The sequence below is a fragment of the Triturus cristatus genome, chromosome 2_2 (genome assembly GCF_964204655.1).
Source record: "Triturus cristatus chromosome 2_2, aTriCri1.1, whole genome shotgun sequence".
In the NCBI taxonomy this organism is placed as follows: Eukaryota; Metazoa; Chordata; class Amphibia; order Caudata; family Salamandridae; genus Triturus; species Triturus cristatus.
In genome coordinates, this window is record NC_140582.1 from 461,907,534 (window position 1) to 461,935,093 (window position 27,560).

The 27,560-nt window shown below is 48.4% G+C and overlaps 1 protein-coding gene across 12 annotated transcripts in view; it reads right to left on the bottom strand.

Moving 5' to 3' along the window:
- Nucleotides 1-27,560, bottom strand: part of BLTP1 (bridge-like lipid transfer protein family member 1) — a 1,988,102-nt gene that overhangs the window by 423,596 nt on the left and 1,536,946 nt on the right. For 10 of the 12 annotated variants that reach the window (XM_085641559.1, XM_085641555.1, XM_085641564.1 and 7 more), the window contains 2 exons: nt 10,673-10,853; nt 9,287-9,476 (listed from right to left, as the gene is read on the bottom strand). In XM_085641559.1, coding sequence (XP_085497685.1) covers nt 9,287-9,476; nt 10,673-10,853 — 371 coding nt within the window. The remainder of the gene's footprint in view (nt 1-9,286; nt 9,477-10,672; nt 10,854-27,560) is intronic. The other 2 variants (XM_085641563.1, XM_085641558.1) reach the window with 1 other exon arrangement.

A 27,560-nucleotide genomic window follows, 5' to 3' on the forward strand; every position in this document is an offset into this window, starting at 1 on the left:
CACATCAGTCACAACCATGGCAGATGGTAGTGGAGGGCTACGTGGTTTTGACTGACTGTGATCCAGCCACAACTGCAGGTCTTAGGAGAGTTTCACAGGTATGAAAATCCCATCTGCAAGTTTACGTAAGTGCTGTGCCCATTGAAAAAAGCAGCACCACAAAAGTGCTCATATGTGCCAACTCACAGGAGGATCAAGCAGAATGCAGCAGGCCTGAAGACTTAGGAATGGAGGAACTGTCGGGACTGCAAGATGAACCCTTACTCCTAAGGCAAGTTTGTGCTTCCTATCTGAACCATTTTGCACAAAACCAACAGGATAAAAGGTGTACAATTTCAGAAACAAAGGCTAAGGCTCTGTAATAAAAGAAAAGACCTTAAGATAGCAAGTTCCCACCCTTTCTGACCGACATGGGAGTGGATCAAAAGGCATTTGGTGTGACCATGAGCCTCTTTGATATTGGATAGACAGGATCACCAATCATCTGTTTGTCACTCATCAGAGCAGTAAAGGGCTTCTGCAACAAAGAGATCCATACAAAAAAACCTTGCCGAATGATTTGTAGTAATGCCCTGCATCCCCTAAAACATAAGTGAGGTAATTTTTCTGATGCCAAGACAAGACAGTTGAAGACACAATAAGTGGGCTGTTCTGTTCATAGCTGCCACAGAGGAGGAGTAATCATCTGCGGGAGCACCACAAGGGACCAGAAACCTCGCATCAAGGAACGTGTCAGGTAGCAGGCTAAAGACAGTGTCTGAAAGGGGGTGGGGGTACTGAAGACCCTTTAATTATTGGTGTCCCCCTCTAATAGGCACAGTGAAAGCATATGGGCCAGCAAAATAAAGCGGACGGGTGCAAAGATGTGTTACATGCACAACATTGTATGTAGCAGCATGTAAGGAATGGGATCTCCAGGAAGAACCCAATGCCAGTGAGGCTACTGGCACCACAGGAGCTGAGGGCTTCTGAATCTTGATTGGGCTGGCACTGTACAAAAAACAAGAGTTTGATACTGACCCATCAGTGGCATCCAACAAATAAGCATCGGAGGGTAGGACTGAAGCATCCTGGAAATGGGTACGCTGTTTGGCAGAAGATAATGATGACTTCAGAGACACAGCACGGCCGTCTCTGAGCGCAAATGTCACAAGAATGATCACTTTTAGGAAATCCAGTATTGTTGCTAACATATGGCTTCTGTCCGTCTCCCTAGAGGCCCCTTTTCCACTTTGGCAGTAGGTGAAGGGCATGGCAAAGGCTATCCTTGTCTAAGCAACAACGAGGAAGGGACAGAAAACACAGCTTTGATAGAGAGAGCTCGAGTCACTTTGAAAAACTGATGTGTTGCTCAAATTATGAGCTCGGAAAAAATCCTTCTGGGAGGGAGAGAAGTGCAGACATTGGAAAAAACATGAGCTTGAATGAAGACATTAACAGAATTTGGGAAGTCCGTGGTTTCTTGCTCTGGATCCAGCTTGAGGAACACAAGAGCTAGCAGTCTGAAAAGCAGTTAGAATATGCATGACATTTACAAATATTCACTTTCTTTATGAAAAAATAATATTCTGGAAACAAAATATTTTAAGACCAGATTTTTCTGTACAACTAAGGGTTCAACAGTAGATCTTCATTCAGAATGGTCTAAAGCACCGCAACTACTGCTGCATGCTCCAATCTAAGAGCAGTCAATCAAAACTCCATCAAAGTTATTTGCTTGTGAACATCAGCGAAACATGGAAAACGCAAAATGCCACAAGACCAATAGGACTTTACGAATGGCTTCCAATAGCTCTCCATAGGGAGACCATTCCCAAAGATCTATGTTACCAGGATGCTCTAATATGGAGGAAGTACATTAAAGTACTCAACCTTTTCTGACATTGTGCTGCAACTGATTTATTTTTTTGCTGTCACAATAAATTGCTAACTATTAAATTAAATGGGCATGTATGCCTATATAGAAAAGATGTAGATACAGGACATGCAGTACTTTGAAGCCATCTGATGTTTGTTAATTCTGACTGCAACACAAGCAGCACTAAGAAAAGGGTACTTACCTTCAGTAACGATCTTTCTTTGAATTTTCATTGTATCAGAATGGGTCTGGAAAGTTTTCCAATAGTTCTTCTATGCCAGAAGAGGGCACTGGCTCCCTGACCACGACGGAAATAATACCACAGTGAGATCACTTGTGGCATAAAGGCCCCACCCAGACGTCTGTGTACCATCCATTTTTTATCCCGCCAATAAGGCAAGCAGGATGAGAACAACACCAATTCTGATGAGGTGGAGTGCAACAACTAACTTGGAAAATTCCTAATCATTTTTAATAGATGACAATCCTTCAAGATAAGGAGGTGGGTGGGATTGGTGAGGAGTCTGCAAATAAAGAGGGTATCCACTAGAAAGACTTAACAAAAGTAACTTACTTTTGCTTCGGATGGATACTTCTACCTGTAGTTTCATCTCCTCTTCAATAGATCTCTAAAAAGTACCCAATGAGTTGAAGATCTTAAAGGAAATCCAGGAGGACAGGGCACACCAAATGGTAATCCCTTTTTACCTTGGACTCTAAGCAGTAATGGTTCTCAAACAGTTTCAAGGGATGCCCATGTTGCCACCTTACAGATTTTAGCCAAAGTGACCCTTCTCAAGGCCAAAGTTGATACTTAGCCCTGGGGGAATGGTCTCCTATGTCCTCTGGTGGTTCCTTATGTCCAAGTGCAACGCACATCTTAATGTGCATGATGACTTATCTCAACAGTGTCCTTTTTTGGTACTGCTCTGCATGCTGCCTGCGTACTCTGTAAAGAGCTGATTATCCTTCCTAAAGACCTTGATACAGCCGATGTAAAAGCTAACCGCCCTTTTGGGTTCTAGTCTGTGCCTCTCCACCTCCTTAGTGGGATGTGGTGGGGATTAAATGATGGTAGAGTAATGGATTGACCCAGATGGAAAGGCACTACCACCTTTGACAGGAAAGCAGCTCTTGTTCGAAGAAGCAATTTGTTGGGAAGAAAACAAGTAAATGGAGAAGGGACGCTCAGTACTTGCGGATCACTGACACACCTTGCCGAAGTTGGTGACTTAAAAAAGGAGGGGTGATCTGGAAGGCAGAAAAAAGCCAACAGGGCTGCCACGTATACCTCGTTGGTACTGAAGGTACTGACAGCCCTCTCTTGTAGGGTTAATGAGAGTGCAACCCTGAGGATATCTGACAAATGAGCCCTCAAGAGATCCAAGTTGTTATCAGCACATCCAGTGACAAATCTGTTTCAACTTCAAGATTCCACAATTTGGTGGAATCTCAGCAAGTAAACAAAATGACATCCACTAGTTCTGCCGGCAGTTGGAACAAACTCAAGTGTCCCTGCCAAATCTCGAGGCCTGAAGGTGGAGGGATTGGAAGTTGGAATGAGGCACCTGCCTTTCCGACTGAACTGGGAGAGAACGTCCACCCAGAGAGGTACATGGAGCAGAGGGCACAGAGAGAAGTGCAGGTAGTCTGTGTAATCACCTTTCTCTGCCAATCCGGTTCTGGCAAATATTCCTCATTACCCGAAGAATCATGGTTGTGGAAGGAAACACATAATGAAGTGGAAAACTCCACTTCAACTGAAATGCGTCCACCATGAAAGGTTGGACTTCACTGCCCAGTAGGTCAAGTCCACTGCAATGTTTCTGCAGAAGAGAATGGAGTCCTGTAGGCTCCCCTGTGCTGGAACCATTGTCTGCAGATGGTACAACTGGAGAGCCCTCATATTGGTATGGGGGTCAGAAACTCGTCTGTGGTGGTAGGCTGAACAGGAACAGCCAGCCAGAACACTGTCAGATTTTAGGGGGTACCTCTAAATTCCCCTGTGGGTGCAAGTATTAAGAAATCCAACAATGGAATCAGTGTTGGTTTATTTATACGAGGTGTTTGAAACCAAACACCATAGGTTTCAGTGAAGCTATTATGTGGCTAGGAAACTCGATTTTACCAGTGCCCAGCACATACACTAAGATGGCTTCCCTGTTCACTTGTAGTGTTAGTAACTGAACTGGCTAGCACAGGGACATATGCTCATGCAGATATGTTGTCACATGTAATATAGTGCACCCTGCCTAGGGGTGACTTCCAAATATTACATGCAGTGGTAGGGGACATGGCACACAATTGTGTGTGGCATGTCGTATTTTCACTTTTTGGAGCACCTTGTCATGCAGCCTGGAGTGGCAATCTGTATTAGTTTGGTGTTGGGTCCCTTAGGGATCCTCGTTAGCAGAGGGACCACTTACTAGGGACTTACAGAGGAGCCAAAGGCCTGATCAATTAAGGATCAAGAGGAGCTAAAGGCCTGGTCACTCAAGGATCAAGTAACCAGTTTTCTTGTTTTGAGGAAAGAACACGGACACTGGGGACCTTAGTTAGCAGGAACCCATAGCACTGCAGTCAAAGTTGCATCAAATACCAGGCAAAAAGTGGGGGGACTACTGAAACAAAAAAAGTTACCTACAGCCACTATACCTCCTCTTTTTATGCTTGTGTTGATTTTTCTTGGAGGGTAACTCCAGCGACTTCAGTCCAGGACAGGACTTGCATCTAGCCCAGTGATCATTCCAAGCTCTGGCCATGAAGAAGTTTGCCTCCCTTTTTTTATCATTACATAACATTGGAGCAACCAAGTATACCGTAGGACCTGGGTACAATATGATACAGATAGATATAATTGCCCAAACGGAAATACTACATATATGGCCATACTATTAGCCTAGCTTGACTCCATATTGGTAGTCAAAAGGGCCCAATTCGAAGGACAGGGGAACATAATATTACTCAACAAAAGGATGAGTATACCACAATTACAACACAAACATTGAATTCTATTCCAAAATTCGCAGCACCAGCCACAACAATCACAATTAGAGGAATCCAACTTTCTTAACCCCTATCAGGCAGGCTGTAAGCCAGATCACTCACCTGAAGCAGTAATTCTTTCAGATATTGATGATATGCGGGAAGAGGCTAACAGAGGCACCTACACAAGCGCTAGTCCTCGTTGATCTGTCTGCGGTCTTGGATAGGGTCGACGAAAAGCTACTGTTGGAGCCACTGCCTCCAGGACTTAGTGTTGGCCTGGATCACATCCTTTTTAAAGGTTCACTCACAATCGGTCTGGTTATTGCCTTTCAAATCTCCTAAGGTCCAATTAACCTGTAGAGTTCCTCAGGGATCTTCCCACTCTCCCCATCTTTTTAATTTATACATTTATCCATTGGTGCTCTCTCTAAAGGAGAAGCAAGTCAGAGTTTATGATTATGCAGATAATTAGCAGTTGCTGTTCACCAGCAATCATTCCCCCGAACCCAAGGTAATCTTTCAGAACATTATGCTATTCATCCATGATTGGATGACTAGCAACCAACTTAAACTCAACTCTGATAAGACAGACATTGTCACCACCCACAATACGTTGGACCTGTGGAATCCCTCTTTCTAGCCCTCTATGATGGGCACTTCCCCTAAGCCCAAGATCTCGGTTAAGAGTTTTGGAGTCCTCATCGATGGGAACTTGTGTATGAAACTCCAACTGGGAGCAGTCACATGCTTCTGTTTTGTACAGCTACAAAAAATTAAGAACATTGGCAAATTACTTACATTTGATGCCTTGGTCAAAGTCATTTTGGCATTAGTTATCTACAGGTGGGCCTATGCCAACTCTCTTTATCTCAGCCTCCCTAAAGTCCAAAATCAAAGACTTCAGCTGGTCCAAAATCAGGCAGGTAGGCTTATTTTTTAACAGCCTAGATGTTGCCACATAACCTTTCTGTTGAGAAAGATCCAATGGTTACCAGTTGAACAACGAGCCATCTTCAAGACAGGCTGTATTATCTAACAATTCCTCTAAGGGAAATGCCCTGCCTTTCTATCTTCTCTAATTAAAAAATATGCCCCCAATCACAATCTATGGTCCACTCACTTGAATCTCCTTACAATCCCCCATTCAAAAAGATGAGGCAAGGGGGCTCTAGACTTTGTGTTCTTGCCCCCCTCTCCCCCCTTTTTCGAATTCTCTTTCCCCATTGATTAGATTCACTTCTAATTACATGAGATTTCTGAAGCTTCTGAAGACTTAGTTCTTCAGACAAGCCTATGATTAAGCCGTTGTAATGTCATGTGCTGCTTAGCGCCAAGAAACCTTCCCAGTGAACGAGCACTCTATAAAACCCACTAACATACCATAAAAAATTGAAGCTCCTCATTTAAGATCATGTTGATACGCTCAACTTGTATGTTTCCCGATATTCTAACTGTCCTCATACAGCGACATCCATTGCTTGCCTCTAATTACTATTATAAAAAAGAATATTTGAGGCAAGAACTTGTCCACTACCTTGCATTTCACCATATGCAATATTCAAAACAATCACTACTATTAATAGTGTTGTTTTGATCATTATTAGTATTTTGCACCTTATCCTGTTCACCCTTTTTTGGAGTAGGGAGCCTTGGGGCCACATTAAGTTGAGACCTTGCATACTGGAGTTAGATGCAAACCTTTGATTTTATTTTGATGTGCATGAGTTTAAAAAAATATTTTTTCCCCAGACAACTATGTCAAGTATACAAAGGGGCTCAATAACAGGATTGGCAACCTATTTTGTTTTGGCGACCAGGGCCCCTTTCTTCACTGAGGGCAAGGAAAGACAATCTAGGGATTCAGTGGCAGTGACTAGCACCTTGGTTTAAAAGAAATAGAACTGGGATAAGAAAGTCCAGCCATATATGCGTGGCAAGAAAACTGGTGCGGTGTTGTGTCAAACAAAGCTCTACAACTGAAAGCACTGACAAAACAATTCTCTCGTTTCTTTTCACCATCTTCAGTACCATCAAGGAAATCCAGTATCTGAGCAATCTCTTCGGATTCCAAACTATGGGTGAACTGTCTCACCAATGAAGCTAGTGACAAAACTGCTTGTGGTGAGGAAGACATAGCATCCATCTCTGTGCACACCTCCTAGAGCCAAAGGACACCAACCTTTGTGGTGAAAACAAGCTTCAAGATGGGGAGAATCAAGTGGTGCTGGAACAGTCCCAAGGGGCTTATCCAAGTGAGCTCAAGGAGGGCGACTGTGGCCAGTGCCTTTCACAAGATCAAATTAACCATCAGCTTCAGCTTCATCAAATAAAGCTGGGAAATTATTTTGAAAAATTACAATGTTACCTGCCAAAAAAACTCAAATTTGATCACAGTGAAGGAAGACTGAAGACGGGAAATTTTCCCAGGATAGTTAAGGAGTGCTCTTCCAAATCTGACATCAGAAGGTCATGCTTCCAGTTCTCTTGAGAAGGACTAGTATTTGTTGCAAAAAAAGAAATTTACCATCTCTGACTCTTGATGTGGACCCCTTCTTTTCATTCTTCGCAAGTGAGGCCATTTCTCAGGGCAGAGAGTTGGAGAGCATCTCTGTAAAGGAGAATTAAAAAGGCTCCTCTAGCATGGTGGGGAAAGACCACGAAGACCTTTTATACTTATTTCCAGATCTCATATAATGCAGGAACAGGTAAAACAAATGCATATTGGATATTGTGACTGGGAGCCAGGTATTATATGTAGCAATAACCATTACAACAGCCTAAGCTGGTGCTTCCCAAACTTTTTGGAACGAAGACCCACTTTTTAGTATGACAAACTATTGTGAACGACCTTGCTTTAATGAACATGAGGTGGGCAAATTTTTTATGCAACTAAAGCATCATGTGGTAGCGTATTGTTATTTGCAGACAGCACATTTTCCACTGAAATAGCCACTAGATTTGCAGACATATAGTTTTATAAATAAAGCTATATTGCTCACAAAGGATATTGTGTGGAAATTGGGTTTGCATTGGATATTTATTATTTGTGCAACTCCAATTAACCCCTTCAGTGCCACGCCCTTTCCCCCTCCTGTGCCGGGCGTTGTACTAGTGGGTGGGGTTCATGACGAGATAGTCTCGTCATGGGCACAGCGCAACCGTGCTCCATGACGAGACTATCTCGTCATGGGCACTGAAGAGGTTAAAGTGTTGTGATTTGCTCTGATCCTGTTAAAATCTTTGTTTACCTTACACTTCAGAATAACAACTGATGAATGTGTACAGTTAATTTACAGGTATTTGTATTTTGTTTTGAGTTAGGAAAAAATGACATCCTACAGCCTTTCATTTCTGTTCACATTTCATGCACCCCGGTCAGAGTGGCACATAATTCACTTTACTTTTTTCCCTCTAACTGCTCAGTGAGAGGAGTTTGTGAACACCAGTTCTCGTGCTAAAAATGAAGTAGCAGGAAACACAGCATGACATTAGACCTCTGTCTTTGAAGCACAACACATGGGAGATAAAAAATACACGATTTAAAGGCATCTTTATGAATTGCTTGTAATTTGGAGACTCCCGAAAAATGGCTCACGACCAACCAGTGAGTAACAGCCCATAGTTTAGTAACACCGACCTAAGCAATATTCTTAGCAGGGCTTCATGTCGGTTTCCAAAAAAAGCATTGCTGAAAAGAGCCAAGATTTATCACCAAAACAAGCATGTTCTTGGAGAAGCTGGTGGTGTCATGCAGGAAAAAGGAACTGCGATGTTGAGGCACATGCAACTCCACTATGTAGCAAGGACCCTAAATGCCGTGTCCAATTACAATAGGAACCATAACAATAGAATGTTAAAGGATAAGAAACTTCCATTAGAAAGAGAAGAAAGTAGTCAGGAATGAAGGTGGTTTTAAATGTATACAGGGAGATTGGCACTTCCTGGGATGCTTGCTGTGCAGGGGTTAGATGGGAAACTGTCAATAGAATTAAGGAAAATGTATACATAGATTTTCTCATCAGATATTTAACATTGCAGGAACCAGTAGTGTAGTAGTACCAATGCAATTGCATTACACACTTAAGATTCTGCCTTGTCCTGTACTTTTCTTCAAATATTTTCTGCAAAAATCAAGCATGCAGAAAGAAGAGGGAAATACTTTGTCACTATGAAATTATTACAGCATTTGACATCAATTTCACAGTTTAAAACAAATACCATTAAAATTGGACTGTAAAGTAACTATTTCATCAGCAAAAAGCAAACAAACATGTTTTTGGTTAGTAAAAAACAAATCAGAGATTACAGACACAACCTTAGAAACCAATGTACAAAAAAGCTACTGTATTGGAGCAAACAAAGGAAAAACCAGAGTAAACAAAGGAGAAAACACAAAACAAACAAACAAACAAACAGCATTTTATCAGGCGAAACAAGTACCTGATGGGAGAGGTGGGGGCTGGGGAGGAAATAAGGTGTTAGTCTTGCTGTGGGTAGTGCAGGGTAAGGGAGGTGTGGTAGTATCTTTCATACCATACAGCTTGGATTCTTTGGAAAGAGTTCTTGGTAAAGAAGATCCTCTGGAAGCATTTGGCGATTCGGTCTTCAGAGTCTTAGAATTGTAGTGCAACTGTCAAAATAAATGTTCACAATTCAAAGGAACAGGATCTACAAATACTCACTGTAAACAACATACGGCAGTAATATTTAGAAGTAGTCAGAAACTAGTTAGTCATCGACATGCATCTATGAACTGCATTTATTTCCAAAGTTTCTGGAGTCTGACATACAAGCATACAAGTATGACTTAACACAATTAGAGCATGGCTATTCATGATTGATCCACCTCCTCCTCTACACTTATACCAGAGGACTAACAGGCCTGCATGAGTGTAGAATGTATGTGCTTGTGTTTTAAAGTTGCAATATTTTTCTCTCTTCTTGTTTTCTCCCCCCAATTTTTTTTTATCTCATCACTAAACATTTTTGAAGTGCTGCATTGCAAACCATTTTTCAAGTGGTGCATTGCATCCCCTTTTTGCACACTGAATTCAAACTTAGCTCTGTCTTTTGCAAGACTAGGCGTATGTGTAATTCCAGGCTGGGAAAAGCCATGGAAAGGGTGTGTGGGTGTTGTAAGCACTGCGCTAGGCTACGCTTCGACACCCACTTGCCCTTTCTCAAAAAAGTACTGCATAAAAATCGATGTACTAGACATTGCGCTGCACTATGTTCTACCTGCATCCACAGATCCCTTGCTTGTGAATCCGGATCGGCAAGAAGTTGGAAGCCCTGCTGCTTTTTGGGAAACTACGGTCAAATTGTGTGCAAAAAACTTAAATATAGGTGTGCAAAAATGTAAATATAAAAGTGCTAAAAAATATGTGATAACAAGGACTGTGAAGATAAAAAAAAACAACACATTGAAATACAAGCATTTCTTTAAGCTGTGCAACCACCAATAAAAGTGGTCGGTTCAGCAAATGCATCTTTTCACCAATAAAAATTATTTATCACATCCCAAGAAAACACAAAACATCTATGCCTTAGATTTAACTAGCAAAGAAACTACTTTGTACAACTGAAGGGTAACATTTCAGAAACCACACACAGAAAGACAGAAATGTTCGGCATCCTAGCTATACAAAATGCACCAATAAAGTTTACAGATAGCAACATTTTTACTACAAGCAATTTAACGCATTAAGATAAGGGAATTTGCACATGCCAGTAGTTATTTGCTATATGAGTCATGTGGTTTAAAGTTGTAAGCAATTATTTCCGAAAAAATGGTCCCCACAGTTTTATTTTTGTATTTAATTATACCTTGACATCGACCCCAGGAATATAAAACACTGTCATTTCCAAGTCACTGGGTTTTGTTTGTAGTGATGATGGCACTTTCTTTCCAGCAAGTAAATGAGATGTAGATGGATAGCTAGCTTGAAGCTTCTTTTTTTTGGAGGGGGATTCTTGATCCAAACTTCTCGAACTCCTATCATAAGTCCTGAAAAACAGAAGTTACAAAATGCCTGTAGAAATAGACAAAGTCAGGCATATCAAAGTTTGAAAATGTGATTGAACCACATACAGTATCACAGTTCTAGCACAGCCAATCCATGCCATTGTGCAGGTGTTTCAGCTCCTAGGCTAGATGAGATGTGTAAGAAGTCCATTGAATTCAGGTAAGAGTTCATGCTACATACTCTGGGAATGGACCCAAGCTTGTCTGGATATCAAAGAAATGTATACATAACAAAGGTGGTCCAAATATTAGTCTCAAGATTCTCCACCAGCTTCACAGCTTATCAGAATAAATGTTTCCTAGGTGGTGCTAAAAAGTTTACTTATATTCTAGCTAGTATGTAGCAGATGTAAAAAAAGACATTTGGCACTGTGTACTAAATCTTCATGAACAATAGAACTTTTACATGGGGTTTGGCATTCACTTTATCCCTACAAGCACACTATATATTGGTCTTGAGGCAAGAGTCCTCAAAACAGACAACTAAGAAACACTGAGCAACATTACATTTAGTAACAGTAAAGTGTTATTTACAGAACTTAAACATGGTGGCATTGTTTAAAGAAATGCTACATGAGAAGTATTTTTTTTCCAATATTATTCAGCCTAACCTGGACCTCCAGCATAACTGCTCTTTAGCCAATCTTATATGAAGCAATGAGGATGCAACTAACATGGTCAAGAGAAAGTGACATCCCAAACAGAAACATTGTTACTCGACAAACTAAGAAAAAATTTAAAAACTGATTTATGAGAAGAGAGATTTAAAGTGGGGTTACTGAATGTAAATCCGGTGTATGCTGGTAACACTTTATCATATATCAGAAACTCATTTGATAATCTTCAAACATTTGCAGTGTCAACCACTGAATGAGTGTTTCAAAGTCAAGTATCGATGAATGGTTACATAAATACATAAAATGTGCCCGTAAAAAACAGATGTACTATAAAAATGAGCTACTTACCTTTCAGCAATGCTCTTTCTGGTGGATACTATTACTGCAGATTCTTCAACGTTTGTATATATTCCGGCACCAGACTGGATCTGGATATTTATCTGTAATAGCCCCAGTATGTTGGTAGTTGGCTCCACAATACTCCTCTATGATGGCTTGGGTTCACCTCCAGAAGTGATGACTGACAGCAATATATATATATATAGGGGCCACTCAAGCACCCTGATGTCAGATTATCAGCCCATCATTTCAGCGCTAACCAAAACGGAGCAACTGATAAAATGGAATGTCAACAGTGTGCTATCTGTAGCTTGGGACCTTATGACGTAATAGAAGTCCACTCCAAAGAAAATGGAGGAGAGTGGGGAGTGAGAAATTTGTGACAAAATAGAATATGAACAAGAAAGAGTGTCACTGAAGGAAACTAACTCGTTCATCTGATGAGTAACTTGTTCATCTGATGAATACTTCTAACCGCAGACTCATTCTTTTTTTAAATCGATACCAAGGCTGTACCCTGCCTAGTGTGATGAATCAAAGCAGATTTACACCAAGAGGTACTGCAGGGCACAGGAGAGTAAATGTCTTCCCTGCAGACCTATAAGTCAATACAGTAGAGCCTGGTGAAGGTATGGACAGACGCCCACATACCAGCTTGGCATATGTCCAGCAAAGGCAAACCTCTACCAAAGCTGCAGTCTAAACTTTCACCCTATTAGAAGGAGCACGAAGGCCCCCAGGGGGGTCATTTTTTGGCCAGGACATAGCACAGCATAATGGTAAGGATAATCCCGGTTGATAAGGTGAGTTTCCTGACTGCCTTTCCTTTCTGTGCGCAAACAAAGAGTTGATCACCATTTTGGTGCTCCCTAGTCCTGTCAATGTAGAAACTAAAGGGCTGTTTATGATTGAACTGGTATAGCCTCTCCTCCTCCTTAGGAGGATGCAACGGAAAGAAGAACACAGTGAGGGTGATGACTAACCCACATGAACAGGTGCCATCACCTTGTGAAGAAAGGATATCCAAGTGCGAAGGACCAAATTGTTAAGGGAAAAAGGTAGCATATGGCGGCTACACAGAAAATACCTGTAATTCACTGATATAACATGCAGAAGTGATGCCTATGGAAAAAAACATCTACAAGGGCCAAAGGTTTCATGGTGCAACCGAGCACAGGCTCAAACAGCCCACACATCAAAAAAGTACGGACCAAATTAATATTCCAGCATAATAAAAGGAGCCAATGGAAACATATACGAAAGCCCTTTCAGGAAAAGCATCACAACGAGCGACTTGAATAAAGAGGGAAGAAAGGCTGAAAGGGACAATAATCATCACTTAAAGATTTGTTGGGATAAAGGCAAAACAAAGAACATAAGACACCTTGGCTTGAAGAAGACTAACCTGTAAGACCTAACACAAGGAAACTAATGTAGGCCAGCAGCCACAGTAGATGGAGTTCCTGGCTGTGCAGCGAACCAGCAAAATCACATCTACCATCTCTGAACAACTCAACAGTTTCACCTCTAAGTCCATGATTGAAGATGTGGCCTATGGAGGTCTGTCTGAAGAGCTTAGCACCCCTGTGGGGACTGTAATTTCTCCAGTAGAGGTATCTGCAGTGATTGGCAGATCTGGAAATCCAAACGGTAAGGGTACCAAATCCTTAGAGCCCAATCCAGGGCTACGAAGATGAGCTGGGGCAAGTCTCTCAAGCTTCTTTTCGGGACCTGTGGGAGCAGAAACAGGGGCGAAAGCAGATAATGGGAGGCAGAGTCACACTGAAGGCATAAGGAATCTCTCAGAGACCATTCAGGATGGCTTGATGACTGCCAGCCAGCCTCTGGAGCTACAATTATCTTCCATGATGGCTACGGCAACTTCGGTTGGTCCTTCCCTGACCACCTTCTCGGTTGTATCCCTCTCCGACACTCTGGCGATACTTAAGTCGCTGAAGTCAGGTTCCCCCATCGACCCCTGCCGTGCTAGGTTGCTAAAGAAAGAAAGAGCAACAATTCTCAACAGGTATTATTACGCTAGACAATTAAATTTGTATGTCCAAGACATCAGACCGGAGGGAAAAAGGAGACTCTTGAAGAATGTTTAAAGAATGTATTTAGGTCAAAACATCATTTAAGCGTCATTCGTAGAAACAAGAGAAAGCAAATTTACAGTTGTATCAGCACAGTAGAAATACATATTTGAAGCAAAAAACAATAACAACCCAAATTGATACCGTAATAACCAACAGATTACCTTCTCCGACTCCTCCAATACCTCACTTGAAGATTCAGACCCAGGTGAGGGACCTAGCTCTTCAACGACCACCAACAGACCCCCTCCACTTTTACCACAAGGTTTTTTAGGACGCGGCCGCAGCCAGGGCCGTCCACCTTCCCGACCACAGGGCAACCGTCAGTACCAACCTCCATTCTCAGGAGAAAGACAAACACGCAACAGGTACTACCAATGGTGAACAACCAAGTTACTGAACAAACACCTGTCCGGGCCTCCTTGGACCCCACATCCATACCCATCTTCAATCTTTCTAACCACATCCTGTCGCACGATGAGACCACCCTTCTGAGTCGAGGCCTGAGTTTCGTGCCCACCGAACGCACCAACTTCTTGGATCTACAATCGAGTCTATTACTATTCTTCAGAAGAATCAGACTCAAACAATTTTTCTCTGACAAACCTCAAACCCCTGTTCCCACCGCACCCCGCTTTCACCCTCCATCCACCTTCAATCCCCCTTCCTCCTGCATGCCTCCGGAAATCCTTACGTTTGAACGAGCTGTTCTTCGTGAAATCATGATCCTCCAACATAGCTTCGAATTTGTTCCTTACAACTTACCATTGGCAGAAAAACAAGCTCTACTCAACTTAAAGAAACAAACTGATCTTATAATCAAACCAGCAGACAAAGGTGGAGGTATTGTTGTCATGAACATTGAGAAATATGACACTGAAATCAAAAGACAACTATCCAATACTCTTCATTATCAACCCCTCACCAAGGACCCCTTACCAGACCTTCGCAACAAAATCAATATCCTCACTGAACAAGCCAAATCACAGAATATTATCTCCCAGAAAGAGTACTTGTTCCTCAACAATCCCAACCCCAGGACGCCAGTCTTATACATCCTTCCCAAGATCCATAAAGACAATATCAACCCACCAGGACGTCCCATCGTCTCGGGTTGGGGCTCCATTCTCGAGCCTCTGGGTAAATACATTGACGCCATCATAAAATAATTTGTCCCATCTACTGAAACATACATTAAAGACACCATGGACCTCATTTGCACCATAGAGGACCGGCCTTTTGACACCAAAACTGACCTGATGGTGGGGTTAGACATTGAATCTCTCTATACCAACATTCCCCACAAAGAGGGACTACAGGTCATCAAAACTTTACTTGAATCCAGACCAAGACCCACCTTAATTCCCACGGAATTCATCATGGATCTACTTCAAGTGGCTTTAGAAAATAACTATTTTCTGTATCGTGATACTTTCTACCTCCAAATCAAGGGAGTTTCCATGGGTGCTTGTTTCGCTCCTAATTTTGCCATCCTGTTCGTCCACAATCTGGAAATGACCCTCATTCTCAGCACAAGAAACCCCTTTATCACTCAAATTACCCTCTGGCGTCGCTACATTGACGATGTCCTCCTCCTCTGGAAAGGTTCAGCCCAGACTCTTGAGAACTTTATTCAATGGCTCAATCATTCTCAGGCCCATCTCACATTCACCCATGAGTCCAAATCCAATGACCTGCCCTTCTTGGATGTCCTAATACACGCGGAAGATGACAAAATTGGCACATGTCTATACAGGAAACCTACTGAAAGAAACACTTTACTTCAATATTCCAGCTATCATCCCCGCAGTCTCCGAGATGGCCTCCCATATGGGCAATTCCTACGGATCCGCCGGAACTGTAAGTGGCGCAAAGATTACTTCAGAGAATCAGACATTCTCATCCAGAAACTCCTCGATAGGGGCTACCCTAAACGCCTCGTTACCAAAGCCCGCAAGAGAGCTTGGTACTGCCACCGAGAACATTTACTCATGCCACAACCCAAAAAAACTATGACGAGGATTCCATTTGTCTCTAAATTCAGTCCCTGCAGCAACGAAGTCAATAAGATCATCAAGCGTAACTGGAAGTTACTTCAACCCTTTGAAACCTTTGACCAGCCTCCACTGTTTTCATACCAACGAGGGAGTAATCTGGCTACCCATCTGGTACATGCCATTACATGGCCCACTACAGACCCCAAAAGAAACACCATCACGTCCATTTGGGGCCTACCTCCTGCCATCGGACACTACAAATGTTTGTCTTGCATTGTCTGCGACCTTACAGTCAATACTAAAGAGTTTAAAACCAACAATCTCACCTATAAACTCAAAGCATTCACCAACTGCAAATCTCAAAATGTGATTTATGCCATCCGCTGCCCTTGCAACCTCACTTACATCGGACAAACCACCCAAATGGTCAAACAAAGGATTATCCAACATAAAAGTAGAATCCACTGCAAGGTCCCTACTGCGCCCCTGGTTGCACATTACATTCTCAAAAACCACTGCGAAACTGATAGGATTTGGCAAGTAATAGAGCAACCCACACTACCGCTGAGAGGGGGCGACATCAAAGCACTCCTCAATAAATGCGAATGTAAATGGATTTCCACTTGTAACTCAGTCCATGCTGGCCTGAACACACTTGATGAATGGAATAGCACCATTCTACTCTGAACCTTGTCCTGACTCTTCACACCCCTGTTACTAACTTCCATTACTGAGATACGTGTTCACTGTTCCCCCCCCCCCCCTTTTTTCTCCTCCTTTTACCCACCCCGAATCACAATGTATAATTACTTTCATTAATACAGTGCATTGTGTAATTAATTATTGTCTCCAAATGTTTTTCCACATGACTATCTTTCAATTATTGTCTCCAAATGTTTTTTCCACATGACTATCCTTTATTGATTTTTTCTATCATAGTCGGTCTTCTCTGAGTTGTACCTTTATCTTCCCGCGCGTCCCTCTTCCCTTTTTCCGCCTTCTAGTCTTCCACCGGGCTGTCTCACTCGGCCAGTTAGCCCCGCCCCCTAGTCGCGCTCACGTGATCCCACCCGGTCTCGCTTAATCACTTCCCCGCGAAGGCATCCTCATTCGAATCGCCACACGAAGACAAGCTGCACACGCCCCCGACATGCCTCGGATTCATTCCGCATTCCCAGTAAGTGCTCCGTTACTTGTTTTGGCCTCCAGTTTGGTTCACCACATCCTGTCCCCGGATCGCTTCTTATTGGCCTTTTTATTTAGGAGTACCTCTGACGGGACCTGGCTAAGCCCCGAAGATCCTTTGACCGCCCGGCGACGTTCATCCACAGACGCGCCCCGCGTCTCTACTTAAACTTGACGCAACCTCTTCCACCCCCAGGTAACCCTCACGCCGGTTCGTTTTGAACCTTGTCCCCCGCTCATCCTTCCTTCACCCTAATTTTACCTTTCTGTCCCCTTAATTGCAGCAAACAACGTTCTCCCACTGATGCGGACCCCTCTACGTTCTTGTCCGACGCCCCCTCAGGTTAATTCCAAATTATTAATTTCCTAACACCGCCATGCCTTTTCCTCTTCTTCTCCCTTTCACCTTGCTGTTTTCAAATACAACTCGCCTTGTACTCGGGCCCACTGCGGTCTTTTCACTCTCCTCATACCTTCCCCCCTCTCTGTCCTTACGCCCTTCTGTTCTTGCCCCCTGTACAGCACCGTTTTTAAATCGAACAACCCGGTCCTGAAGATGATCCTAACATAGAGGATCGAAACGCCGTCGACCGTTCAGCGCCATTAATCGCGCAACTTTTCTCCTGTGGTTTTCTCCTTTCAAAATGATTGTCTTGAATTACAAAGAATAATCAATTTATTTCCTCTACCACAGTATTTTATACAATTTGCTCTCACTGTACATTACTTGTCACTTCTCTTGCGCCGCCGTCGCTGTTTTCACAATTGTCACTTGAGTCGCCACCTTCACCTTCACATCCAGCACCAAGTGCAATTTGGGTTGTTATTGTTTTTTGCTTCAAATATGTATTTCTACAGTGCTGATACAACTGTAAATTTGCTTTCTCTTGTTTCTACGAATGACGCTTAAATGATGTTTTGACCTAAATACATTCTTTAAACATTCTTCAAGAGTCTTCCTTTTTCCCTCCGGTCTGATGTCTTGGACATACAAATTTAATTGTCTAGCGTAATAATACCTGTTGAGAATTGTTGCTCTTTCTTTCATACCTACCCACCTCTCAACGTCGTATATGGGTTATACTCCTGTTGTTATATACAAGTGCTAGGTTGCTAGCAGCAGTGGCAGAGACAGTGAACCCTGAAATTAATAATATAGTGAATCTGTCGCTTCAGACTGCTTCGGTTCCACCGGAGTGGAAACAAGCTAAGCTCCTTCAGTTATTAAAAAAACCCTCCCTGGATCCAGAATGTCCTGCCAGTTACCGCCCCATTTCTATCCTTCCGGCTGTGGCTAAGATCTGTGAGAAAGCTGCCCATAGACAACTCTCTGAGTATGTTGAGACTTCCGGGGCCCTCCACCATTCCCCAGTTAGGTTTTAGAGCTGCTCATAGTACCGAGACAGCTCTGGTTGAGGTGACTGAGGCAATCAGAGATTGCCTGGATGCGGGTGGTAAAGCAGCACTTGTGCTTTTAGATCTTTCGGCTGCATTTGACACCGCGCCACACCAACAACTTTTGGCACGGTTGTCTCAGATTGGTATTTCTGGGCAGGTATGGAAATGGATCGAGTCATTTATTGACAATCGATCACAACAAGTGTGGCTTCCACCTTTTTCTTCGACCCCGCGCTCTTTGGATATGGGGGTCCCGAAGGGCTCCACACTTAGCCCTCTGCTTTTTAATATTTTTAGGACTCCTTTGGTTTATTTAGCGGAGGAGCTGGGTGCGAAAGCTATAGTCTACGCAGATGATACCCAGCTCCTCTTTACTTGGAGTAAAACGGATTTCTCCCCCTCGACTGCCAGGACATGCCTTGCAGAGGTTTTTTTTTTGATAAACAAGTTTTATTGTTTTAAACAGCACAATAACAAAAATAGTCTGGTATTCCGAATCAGTATTACACAGCAATACATTAGGAAGCACCCCCCGCCCCCCTCCGCCCCCAGAATCCTCCCCCCAGCCCCCACACCGCCCCATTAAGGTATGTTGCCTAGCCATTTCCCCCAAACCTTTCGGTATTTCTTGGGGCATCCTCGTGCCTGATAGAGAGTACGTTCCTGCGCCGCGCACCAGTCCACCCCAGCGCCCCATTTGGCCACACTTGGCGGCAGCGGCTGCTTCCATGCCGCAGCAATGTCGCGCTTGGCCACCATCAAGGCCGTCATGAGAAACAGCTGCTCTGAGCGCGTGCCATCTAAGCCATCTGTGATGCCCAGCAGCGAGTGTCGTGGATCATGGGGCACCTCCCACCCCAGGACCTCCGTAAGTTCGGTCTCAATGCCCCTCCAGAACCCCTCCAGGGCCGGGCAGGACCACACCATATGCAGGAAGTCTGCCGGGTCGGAACCACATCGGGGGCAGGCCGCATCCCCGGAGAGGCCCGCACGGTGAAGGCGAGCTGGTGTGAGGTACGCCGCGTGGAGATAATAGATTTGGATGAGTCGCAGCTTAGCGGAGGCCGTCACCAAACGGGGGGCCATAAGGGCGTCCCGCCAGTCGGCCTCGTCCAGGGGACCCACCCATCCCTCCCAGCGCTCCTTAAGACCCGCAAGGGATGTAGGGGTGCAGTTAATGAGGGAGCGGTAGATCCTGGAGATGCCCCCCCTCCCCAGGTTGCCCAGTAGAACCTGAGCCTCCGGAGGGCTGTGATCCGGCAGCCGGACGTCCAGTGGCGTGTAGGTGCGTATGGCGTGGCGCAGCTGGAGGTACCGGTAAAATTGGGAGGAGTGAAGGGAAAAACGCGCTTGCAGCTCTGAAAAGGAACACATCCGCCCTCCCCGCCAGACGTCCCCCAGCTGGGAAATGCCGATAAGATCCCATGATTTGAAGCCTTCCAGCTTTGTGACCTCCCGCAACCACGTCCCGTGCCACAGGGGAGTGACCCGGGTCAACCGTCCCGTCCATCGGGTGAGGCGGAGCGCCGCTCTCCAGGACAGGAACACAGCCCTGGTGATGTCCGGGCAAGAAGCAGGGATGGGGGCGCCGTACAGGCGGTCTTGGATGTCGGAGAAGCCCAAGCCGTTAAGTTCCACCCTGTAGGCCGGGTCGGACCAACCCCCTCCATACCAGTCGTGAATGACCAGTAGGCGGGTGGCCATGTAGTAGAGGTAGAGATCAGACATGCCCAGGCCCCCGTCAAAGGTGGGAATACGGCACGTCGACAGAGCCAGCCGCCGCCTCCCCCCGCCCCAGAGAAATCTCGTCGCCATCCCGTCGAGCTCGCGGAACCACGGGCGCGGAAAGGAGAGGGGAGTGTTTTGCAAGACATACAGAAACCGGGGAAGGATCATCATTTTGTAGAGGGCGACCCTTCCCAGCGGGTTGAGAGGCAGCTGCTGCCACCGCGCCAGATCGACCTTGGCTCTCTTGACCAGGGGGGAGACGTTGAGCGCCCAGCTTAGCTCCGGGAGGAGGGAGACCCAAATGCCCAGGTACTGAAATGATAAGCGACGCAGAGGGATGGTCTCCTGCCAGTCAAAGCATTCCCTGGAGGGGTGCAACGGTACCAGGACCGACTTCCGTGGGTTGAGGGAGAGACCCGACGCCCGGCCGAAGCGGCTCAGGATGGATAGTGCGCGCGGTCCGGAGCGCGCTGGGTCCCCCAGGTAGAGTAGGACATCGTCCGCATAGAGGGCGAATTTGTCGGCTTCCAGGCCGGGCCACTCCCACCCCCGAAGGAGGGGATCAGATCTAATCAAGGCGGCCAGAGGCTCCATCGCCAGGGCGAAGAGAAGGGGCGACAATGGGCAACCCTGCCTCGTCCCCCGGCCGATCCGGAAGGGCCTTGACAACGCACCATTGACCAGCACTCTGGCACGGGGCCGGGCATAGAGGACTCGCACCATCCCCAGGAACCGGGGGCCAAAGCCCATGCGGGACAGGACGTCGAAGAGGTAGGCCCACCCCACCGAATCGAAAGCCTTTTCGAAGTCAACGAGGAGGAGGGCGAGGTACGGGGTCAGTCGATGGCGATGGGCCAAGGCCACATGGAGACGGCGCAGACAGTGGCGCGTGCCCCGAGCGGGCATGAAGCCACATTGATCCGGGTGGACCAAGGCCGACAACATGGGCTTAAGTCGTTGGGCCAGAACCGCCGCATAGAGTTTCACATCAGTATTGATGAGCGAAATTGGGCGATAGGCCGCTCTATCAGCGGGCGGCGGCGTGGATTTGGGCAAAACCACAATCGTGGCCAGGTCGGATTCCAGGGGGAAGAAACCCCTCTCAAGCGCCTCCGCATAGTGAGCTCTCAGCCGCGGGACCAGGGTGTCCCTATAGGCCGCAAAGAATTCCTGAGGAAAACCGTCCGGTCCCGGTGTCTTCCCCGTTGACGTACGCCCGATTGCCTCCCCGATCTCCTCGGCGGAGATGGGCGCCTCCAGGCTCTCCATTTCGTCCGGCCGAAGCCGGGCCAGGCAGGTGCTCCCGGACGCGAGCAGGGCGTCCAGAGAAAGGTCCGGCGCACGCGCTCGGTAGAGCTGGGAGTAGAACTGGGCAAATGCCTCTGCCATAGCCACGGAGGAGGACTGGAGCACCCCCGAAGAGTCGGCAATCGCCGGAATGATGCGCGACGCCCTGGGGTAAGTGGCCAGGCGGTGCAATAGTGCGCCGTTCTTGTCACCCCAGCCATATACCCTCGCTACCGAGGACTGCCAAAGAAGCTTGGCCGCCTCGAGGGACCGCTGACAAATCTCCTGACGAAGGAGCCGCAACTGTCGGTCCACCGCCGGGTCGTCATGCTCGGAGAGCGACTGCTCCAGCCGCAACGCCCGGGCCTCGCAGGCAGTGAGCTGCTGCAGCTGTGTCTGGCGGTGCCGCACCACCTGTGCCTTGGCCGCCCCCCTGATGGTTGCCTTGCAAGCCTCCCAGAGGGTGCCTGCCGACGAGACAGAGCCCTCATTGGCACCATAGTAATGAGCGAGCTCAGTGCCAACCGTCTCGCGCACTGTCTTGTCCTGGAGGAACCAGGCGTTGAACCTCCACACCGGCCTGGCCGCGTGAGGCGGGGGGCCCAGACCCAGGAGGACTGGTGAGTGGTCCGAGATGCCCCTGGGAAGGATGCGGACATCCTGGACACTTCCGCACTCGGTGGGGGGGACAAAAATCATATCAATACGAGCGTGAGAGTGGTGAGCGGCTGAAGTGTGGGAATATTGACGGTCGTGAGGATGCCAAAGCCTCCAGGCGTCGCAGAGGCCCTGGGCCTCCGCCCAGCCCGCCAGCTGTCTCGCTCGCGCGGCGCGGGAGTCCGAAATCGGTCCCGACGAATCCAGCTGTGGGGCCAAGACCGCATTAAAGTCGCCCCCAAGCACGACAGTGCCCACGGGGAGAAATTCTAACAACGAGGCGACGTGGGATAAAGCCTGCGACAGTCCCGAGGGAGGCACATAGAGTGAAAGGAAGCTGACCGGGCGACCCTCCAGCGTACCACAAATGGCAATCCCGATTCCCAGGGGCGCACGGGCCACCCTCTGAAGGACGAAGGGGAAGGAACGACGCAGCAGGACCGCCACCCCGCGGGAACCACGGGAGAACCCCGAGTGCCACACCCGGTCGTAGCCATAGCGCGCCAAGAAAGGACATTTTTCCCCAAGGAGATGGGTCTCCTGAAGGAGGAGGACGTCGGCCCCAACGCGCTGAGCATACTTAAGGACCGCCGTGCGCTTATGCCTATCCAGCAGGCCGTTCACATTCCAGGACAGGACGTGCAGCTGTGCCCTGGGGGTTACGTCAGCCATGGATGCAACGGGTACATCGGGACACAGCAGGGTCGGAGCCACCCCAGGGGTGTCGGGAGGACATCATGTCGCACTGATGCGCAGGGAGGAGAGGAGGATCGCCCAGGACCCGCGGGGAAGGCAGGGGGCAGGCAACAGGGGACCAGGGGCGCCCGGCCAGGAGCGGGCGGCAGCAGACTGTGGGCAGGAGCCAGCGCGGAGCGCTGCAATGACGCCCGTGGGAGGAAGCCAAGGGGCGCCAGGACGGGAGCGGGCAGCAACAGGCCGTGTGTGTGGGCAAGCGCTGGGCTTTGCAGTAACGCTTGCGGGAAGCTGCGATGCGGCGCGCCCAGGGAAGACCAGACATGAACGAAAAGGACCACCCCCCCAAGGAGGAGTATCCAACAAAACATCCAACAAAACCCACCCCTTAACCCCCAACCCCCCACCCTACACTTCGGGAACTGAAGCATCTGTCGCCCTAACATCAACAACTATTACAAAAGCCCCAAGCGAACGCTCGGGTGTTAAGAGCGTGGTGGACCCCTCCAGAAGTACGGATGCAAGTGTTCCGACCTAGACTACTACTCATGGGCGGAGATCCGCTGAGTCCAGGACCATGGCGGCGGCCCCAGCCGCGGGACCGGGCCACCAGAGCTGCTGCCAAGATAGAAGACCACCCCAAGTCAAATGACCGGGCTGCGGGAGAGATCAGAAAGGTCCACAGGCGCGATGAGGGGGGTCAGGGACGGGTCCGGCGGTCGCGGCGACCGGCTCCGGAGGCCCCCAGCCGCCTGAGAAGATGTCCCGGATGAGGCAGACGATTCCCTCGGCATCCTGCCCGACATGCTCGTGGACCGAGGCCCAGCCGTCAACCCCCCCCGGGGCCGCCGGGACTGTGTGCGTCTTCTACGGCGTGGGCGAGGAGGCCTGGTTGTGTCCAGATCCGTAGGCCTCCGGGCCGGGGACGCTCGCCCAGATTGGTGCAAGGGTCGCTCCTCAGTGAGCCAAGTCCATGCCGCCCGAGGAGTGTCGAAAAACAAGGTCTTAGCCTGGAAGACCACACGGAGGCGGGCCGGGAACTGGAGTTGGTATCGAAGACCCAAGGAGCGCATCTTATGTTTCACCTCCAGGTATGATCGGCGTTGCTCTTGAACCTCCCGGGTGTAGTCGGGGAAAACCATGATGGTATGGTTATTGAAGGACAAAGGAGACTGCGCCCGCGCCTCCTTCAGAATAGCATCCCTGTCCCTGAAGTTGAGGATCCGCAGGATGAAGGGGCGCGGTGGGGCCCCCACCGGAGGTTTGGCGGCCAACGACCGGTGCGCTCTTTCCACCACGAACCAGGTGGACAGGCTGGCCGCTGGCATCCAGGACTTAAACCATTTCTCAAGAAAGTCATCGGTGCGGCCAGATTCCACCCCCTCCGGAAAGCCCACCAGGCGGAGGTTGTTGCGGCGGGCCCGGTTTTCGGCATCTTCTGCCCGCCGATGCAGTTCCTTGGAGTGGGTCGTGAGCTCCCGGACCTGATCTTGGAGCTGCCGGATGTCGTCCTCCGCGGTCGAAATGCGGGATTCCGTCTCGGTGATGCGGGCCGTGGCATTGCGAAGATCTTGTCGGAGGAGCGCCACGTCCACCTTCACCTCCCCGACCATCCCCTCCAAGGACGTGCGGGAGGCGGTGATGGCCTGCAGAATGGCGGCAAGGTCCGTGCCAGGAGTCGGCGCCGCCTCCCCCCCAGCTCCGGGGGGCTCAGAGGTCGTGAAACGGTCAATCTTGGTCTGGTGGGGTGCAGCCGCCGACTTGGCACCCCGTTCCTTGCCCATGACTGCCCTCAGGGCGCGTGCGCCGGTGCTCAGGCGCCGCGTGGCTCGCCGTCCCAGTGTCCCCACTGCCAGCCGGTGCGGATTCGGGGGGTAGGGGTGGTGCCCTCACCCCGCTATGACGGGCCGCCGGGGGTGCCGCCGCCCCGCGAAAGGCGATCCAGTGTGGTAGAGTCTCACCGCTGCTCCAGGCACAGGGCCCGCGACCAATCAGGCCCCCACAGCGGCCTCTCGGGCTTACTCCGGCGGCGCTCCCCGCCGCGATCGGCAAAGGAGCCCCTCCCCGAGGAGGGGGGAGGAAACAGGGGGCCCTCTCCGTCCAGGCGGCGACGAGGGAGAGGAGCGCGCGGATCCCCGTGTGGCGATGGGCCCCCGCCGCCAACCGCCGACGCCGGCACCTGTTGTGGGCACTGTCACGTTGTTCGCACCAGTTCTCGGCCACCACCAGGAAGGAGTCCAGGCCCTCGCGCAGGTGCGCGTCTCTCACCTCCGATCGGCGTTGTCTCGGGGTCCCTGCAGGTCCCAGGCGTCCCGTGGGTACAGCGTACACCTCTCCACACCGGGAGCGGGGCTCGGAATAAGGAGGGGCAGTGGGCGGGGGGGGGCCCGGCAGTAACAATCAGCATCACCTCCCCGTCAAATCGCCGCCTCAGGCGCCAGGGCGCGACACCACTCCTGTGTGGGGCCCACCACAGGCCCTGGGGGGGGGGCCCAGCCTCCACGAGGGCACCCTGCCAGCAGCCAATCTACCAAACGTGTAGGGCAGTGGGGCAAGGGGGGGGAGAAGGAAGCAGTCCCCTGTAGTACGCACCGGTCCATAGGCCAAAGTAGAACAATGCGGCGGATGGCGGCAATCAGCTAGACGGGCCCCGTCTCACGAGCTCCCAGCACCCGGGCCGGTCCGCCCGGCGATCAGGGCCCTGCGGCCGGGGGGGTCCGGGGAGGCGTCCGGGATCTGTCGCCCCTCCCGCAGCGCTCCGCAGGCCAAGGTTTTCCCCCGCGGGTCTCTCCCGCCTCCACACAACTGTCACCAGATTGCGGCCTGCGCCCCTCGTGTGGCGCCGCGGGCGCTCGTAGCGGGCGCCGCCGGTCGAGGAACCGGCCGAGTGCACGTCCCCGCGGCGGTGCCGCTTCCAGCTGGCAGAAGTCAGTCCTTGCGGCACCAAAGCGTCCCAAAATTGCAGCGGGGGTGGGGCAGCGGCTCCTCCGCAAGCGTCAGGTAGCGGAGCGCGCCCAGGCCATCAGCAACGGAGGATGAGCGGATGCGAGGGGTCAGGCATCACGGAGCTCTACCTCGGCGCGGCCATCTTGGCTAGCGCCACCCGCCTTGCAGAGGTTTTTAGGTGGCTAGCCAGGGCCCAATTAAAGTGTAACGAGGAGATATCTGAAGTGCTTCTCTATGGGACCTTTCCTCCCAATTTTAGGGAGGAGATTTGGCCTACTGGCTTTCCTCTTCCGAATGCCTCTGGCTGTCCTGCTAAAAATCTCGGGATCTGGTTTGGCCAGGATCTGAGATTTAATACGCAGATCAGTAAGCTTGCAGGGGCATGTTTCGGGATGCTCAAAAAACTTAAGAAGTTTCTGCCATTGCTCCCTAAGGAGGCCAAAGAAATGGTTACACGGGCACTTATTCTGTCTAGGCTGGATTATGCCAATGCACTGTATTTTGGACTTCCGGCCTACCAATTGAAAAAACCTTACTCGGCTTGTCAGGTAGATCTAGTGCTAGCCAGAACCTTCGGACACTCCATTGGCTGTTGAACAGCGAGTTCGGTTTAAGGCCATGGTGCTGGTTCATGGGGCTCTTTATCAGACTGGGCCTTTCTATCTCAAAAGGCGCTTTATGTTCTATGAACCTCCTCGGCAGCTTCGCTCGAAGGGTCAATGCCTCGCGGCGGTCCCAAGGTTCCACCTGGTGAGGCTAGGCGGCTGCTCTCTCTCAGCGAAAGCAGCTAGAGATTGGAACCCCCTGCCCTTTGAGCTACGAAGCTTGAATAACTCTAGGTTATTTAAAAAACAATTAAAAACCTTATTCTTTTGTTAAACCATTGGGTAGGATCTTTCGGAGGTTCCTCAAGCATTCCTTCCTCTCTTGCTATTAGGCATTCGCGCCGGGACACTTTTTTAGTATCTGTGCGCGTTACAAAATGAGGCTAACATAACATAACATAAAATAACATAACTTCAGGCCACAAAAAGATGCACTGTCTGCCTTCTCTGCAGTAGTGAACAGATATACTGTAGAAACGCCCCACTGTGAGCAGACACCCTGAGCAACCTCTAGATAGAAAGGCTACTTGTGAATGGCAGGGTGACACCTGGTGAGTTTGTCTACACTGATGTTCAGGGAAGTCTTTAGGTGAATGACCATCAGACATATCGTGTATGGGTCCTACCACCACCACAATATTAGAATAAAGGAAAATAGTGCATCAAGAAAAAGGGAAATTAATTGGAAAGTCACACATTGGTTGTGATACATTATTTAATAATTTATGTGGGGCTGGTACTGCTTGGAAAGTCGTTTTGTATGCCTGCAGTCTTTCACTTGGTAATCGACCAACTACAGAGTGATGTGCAGATAAGAACTGATAAGTACAGTTCTGAAAATATGCATATGGTAGGTTGTTTTTCTCAAGGCCTGCCATTTAACAAGTGCTTGTTAAAAGTCTGTGATTAAACAGATTTCCAAGAGTATATAGCATATTGATTAAATGTACAACCTGTTAAACATGTCCGGAAAATTAATGCCAGCACCCAAACCTGTGGTGTTTTCTCTTTCTAGCCCTATTTAGAAGTTGGGGATTTGTACTTTACAGGTATTTGTTGTCGTATGTGCCCTAGAATGTGTTGTTGATTTTATAGCTCTGAGTTTAATGTCTGAATTTTCTAGGAATTTACCTTTCTGTTAGGA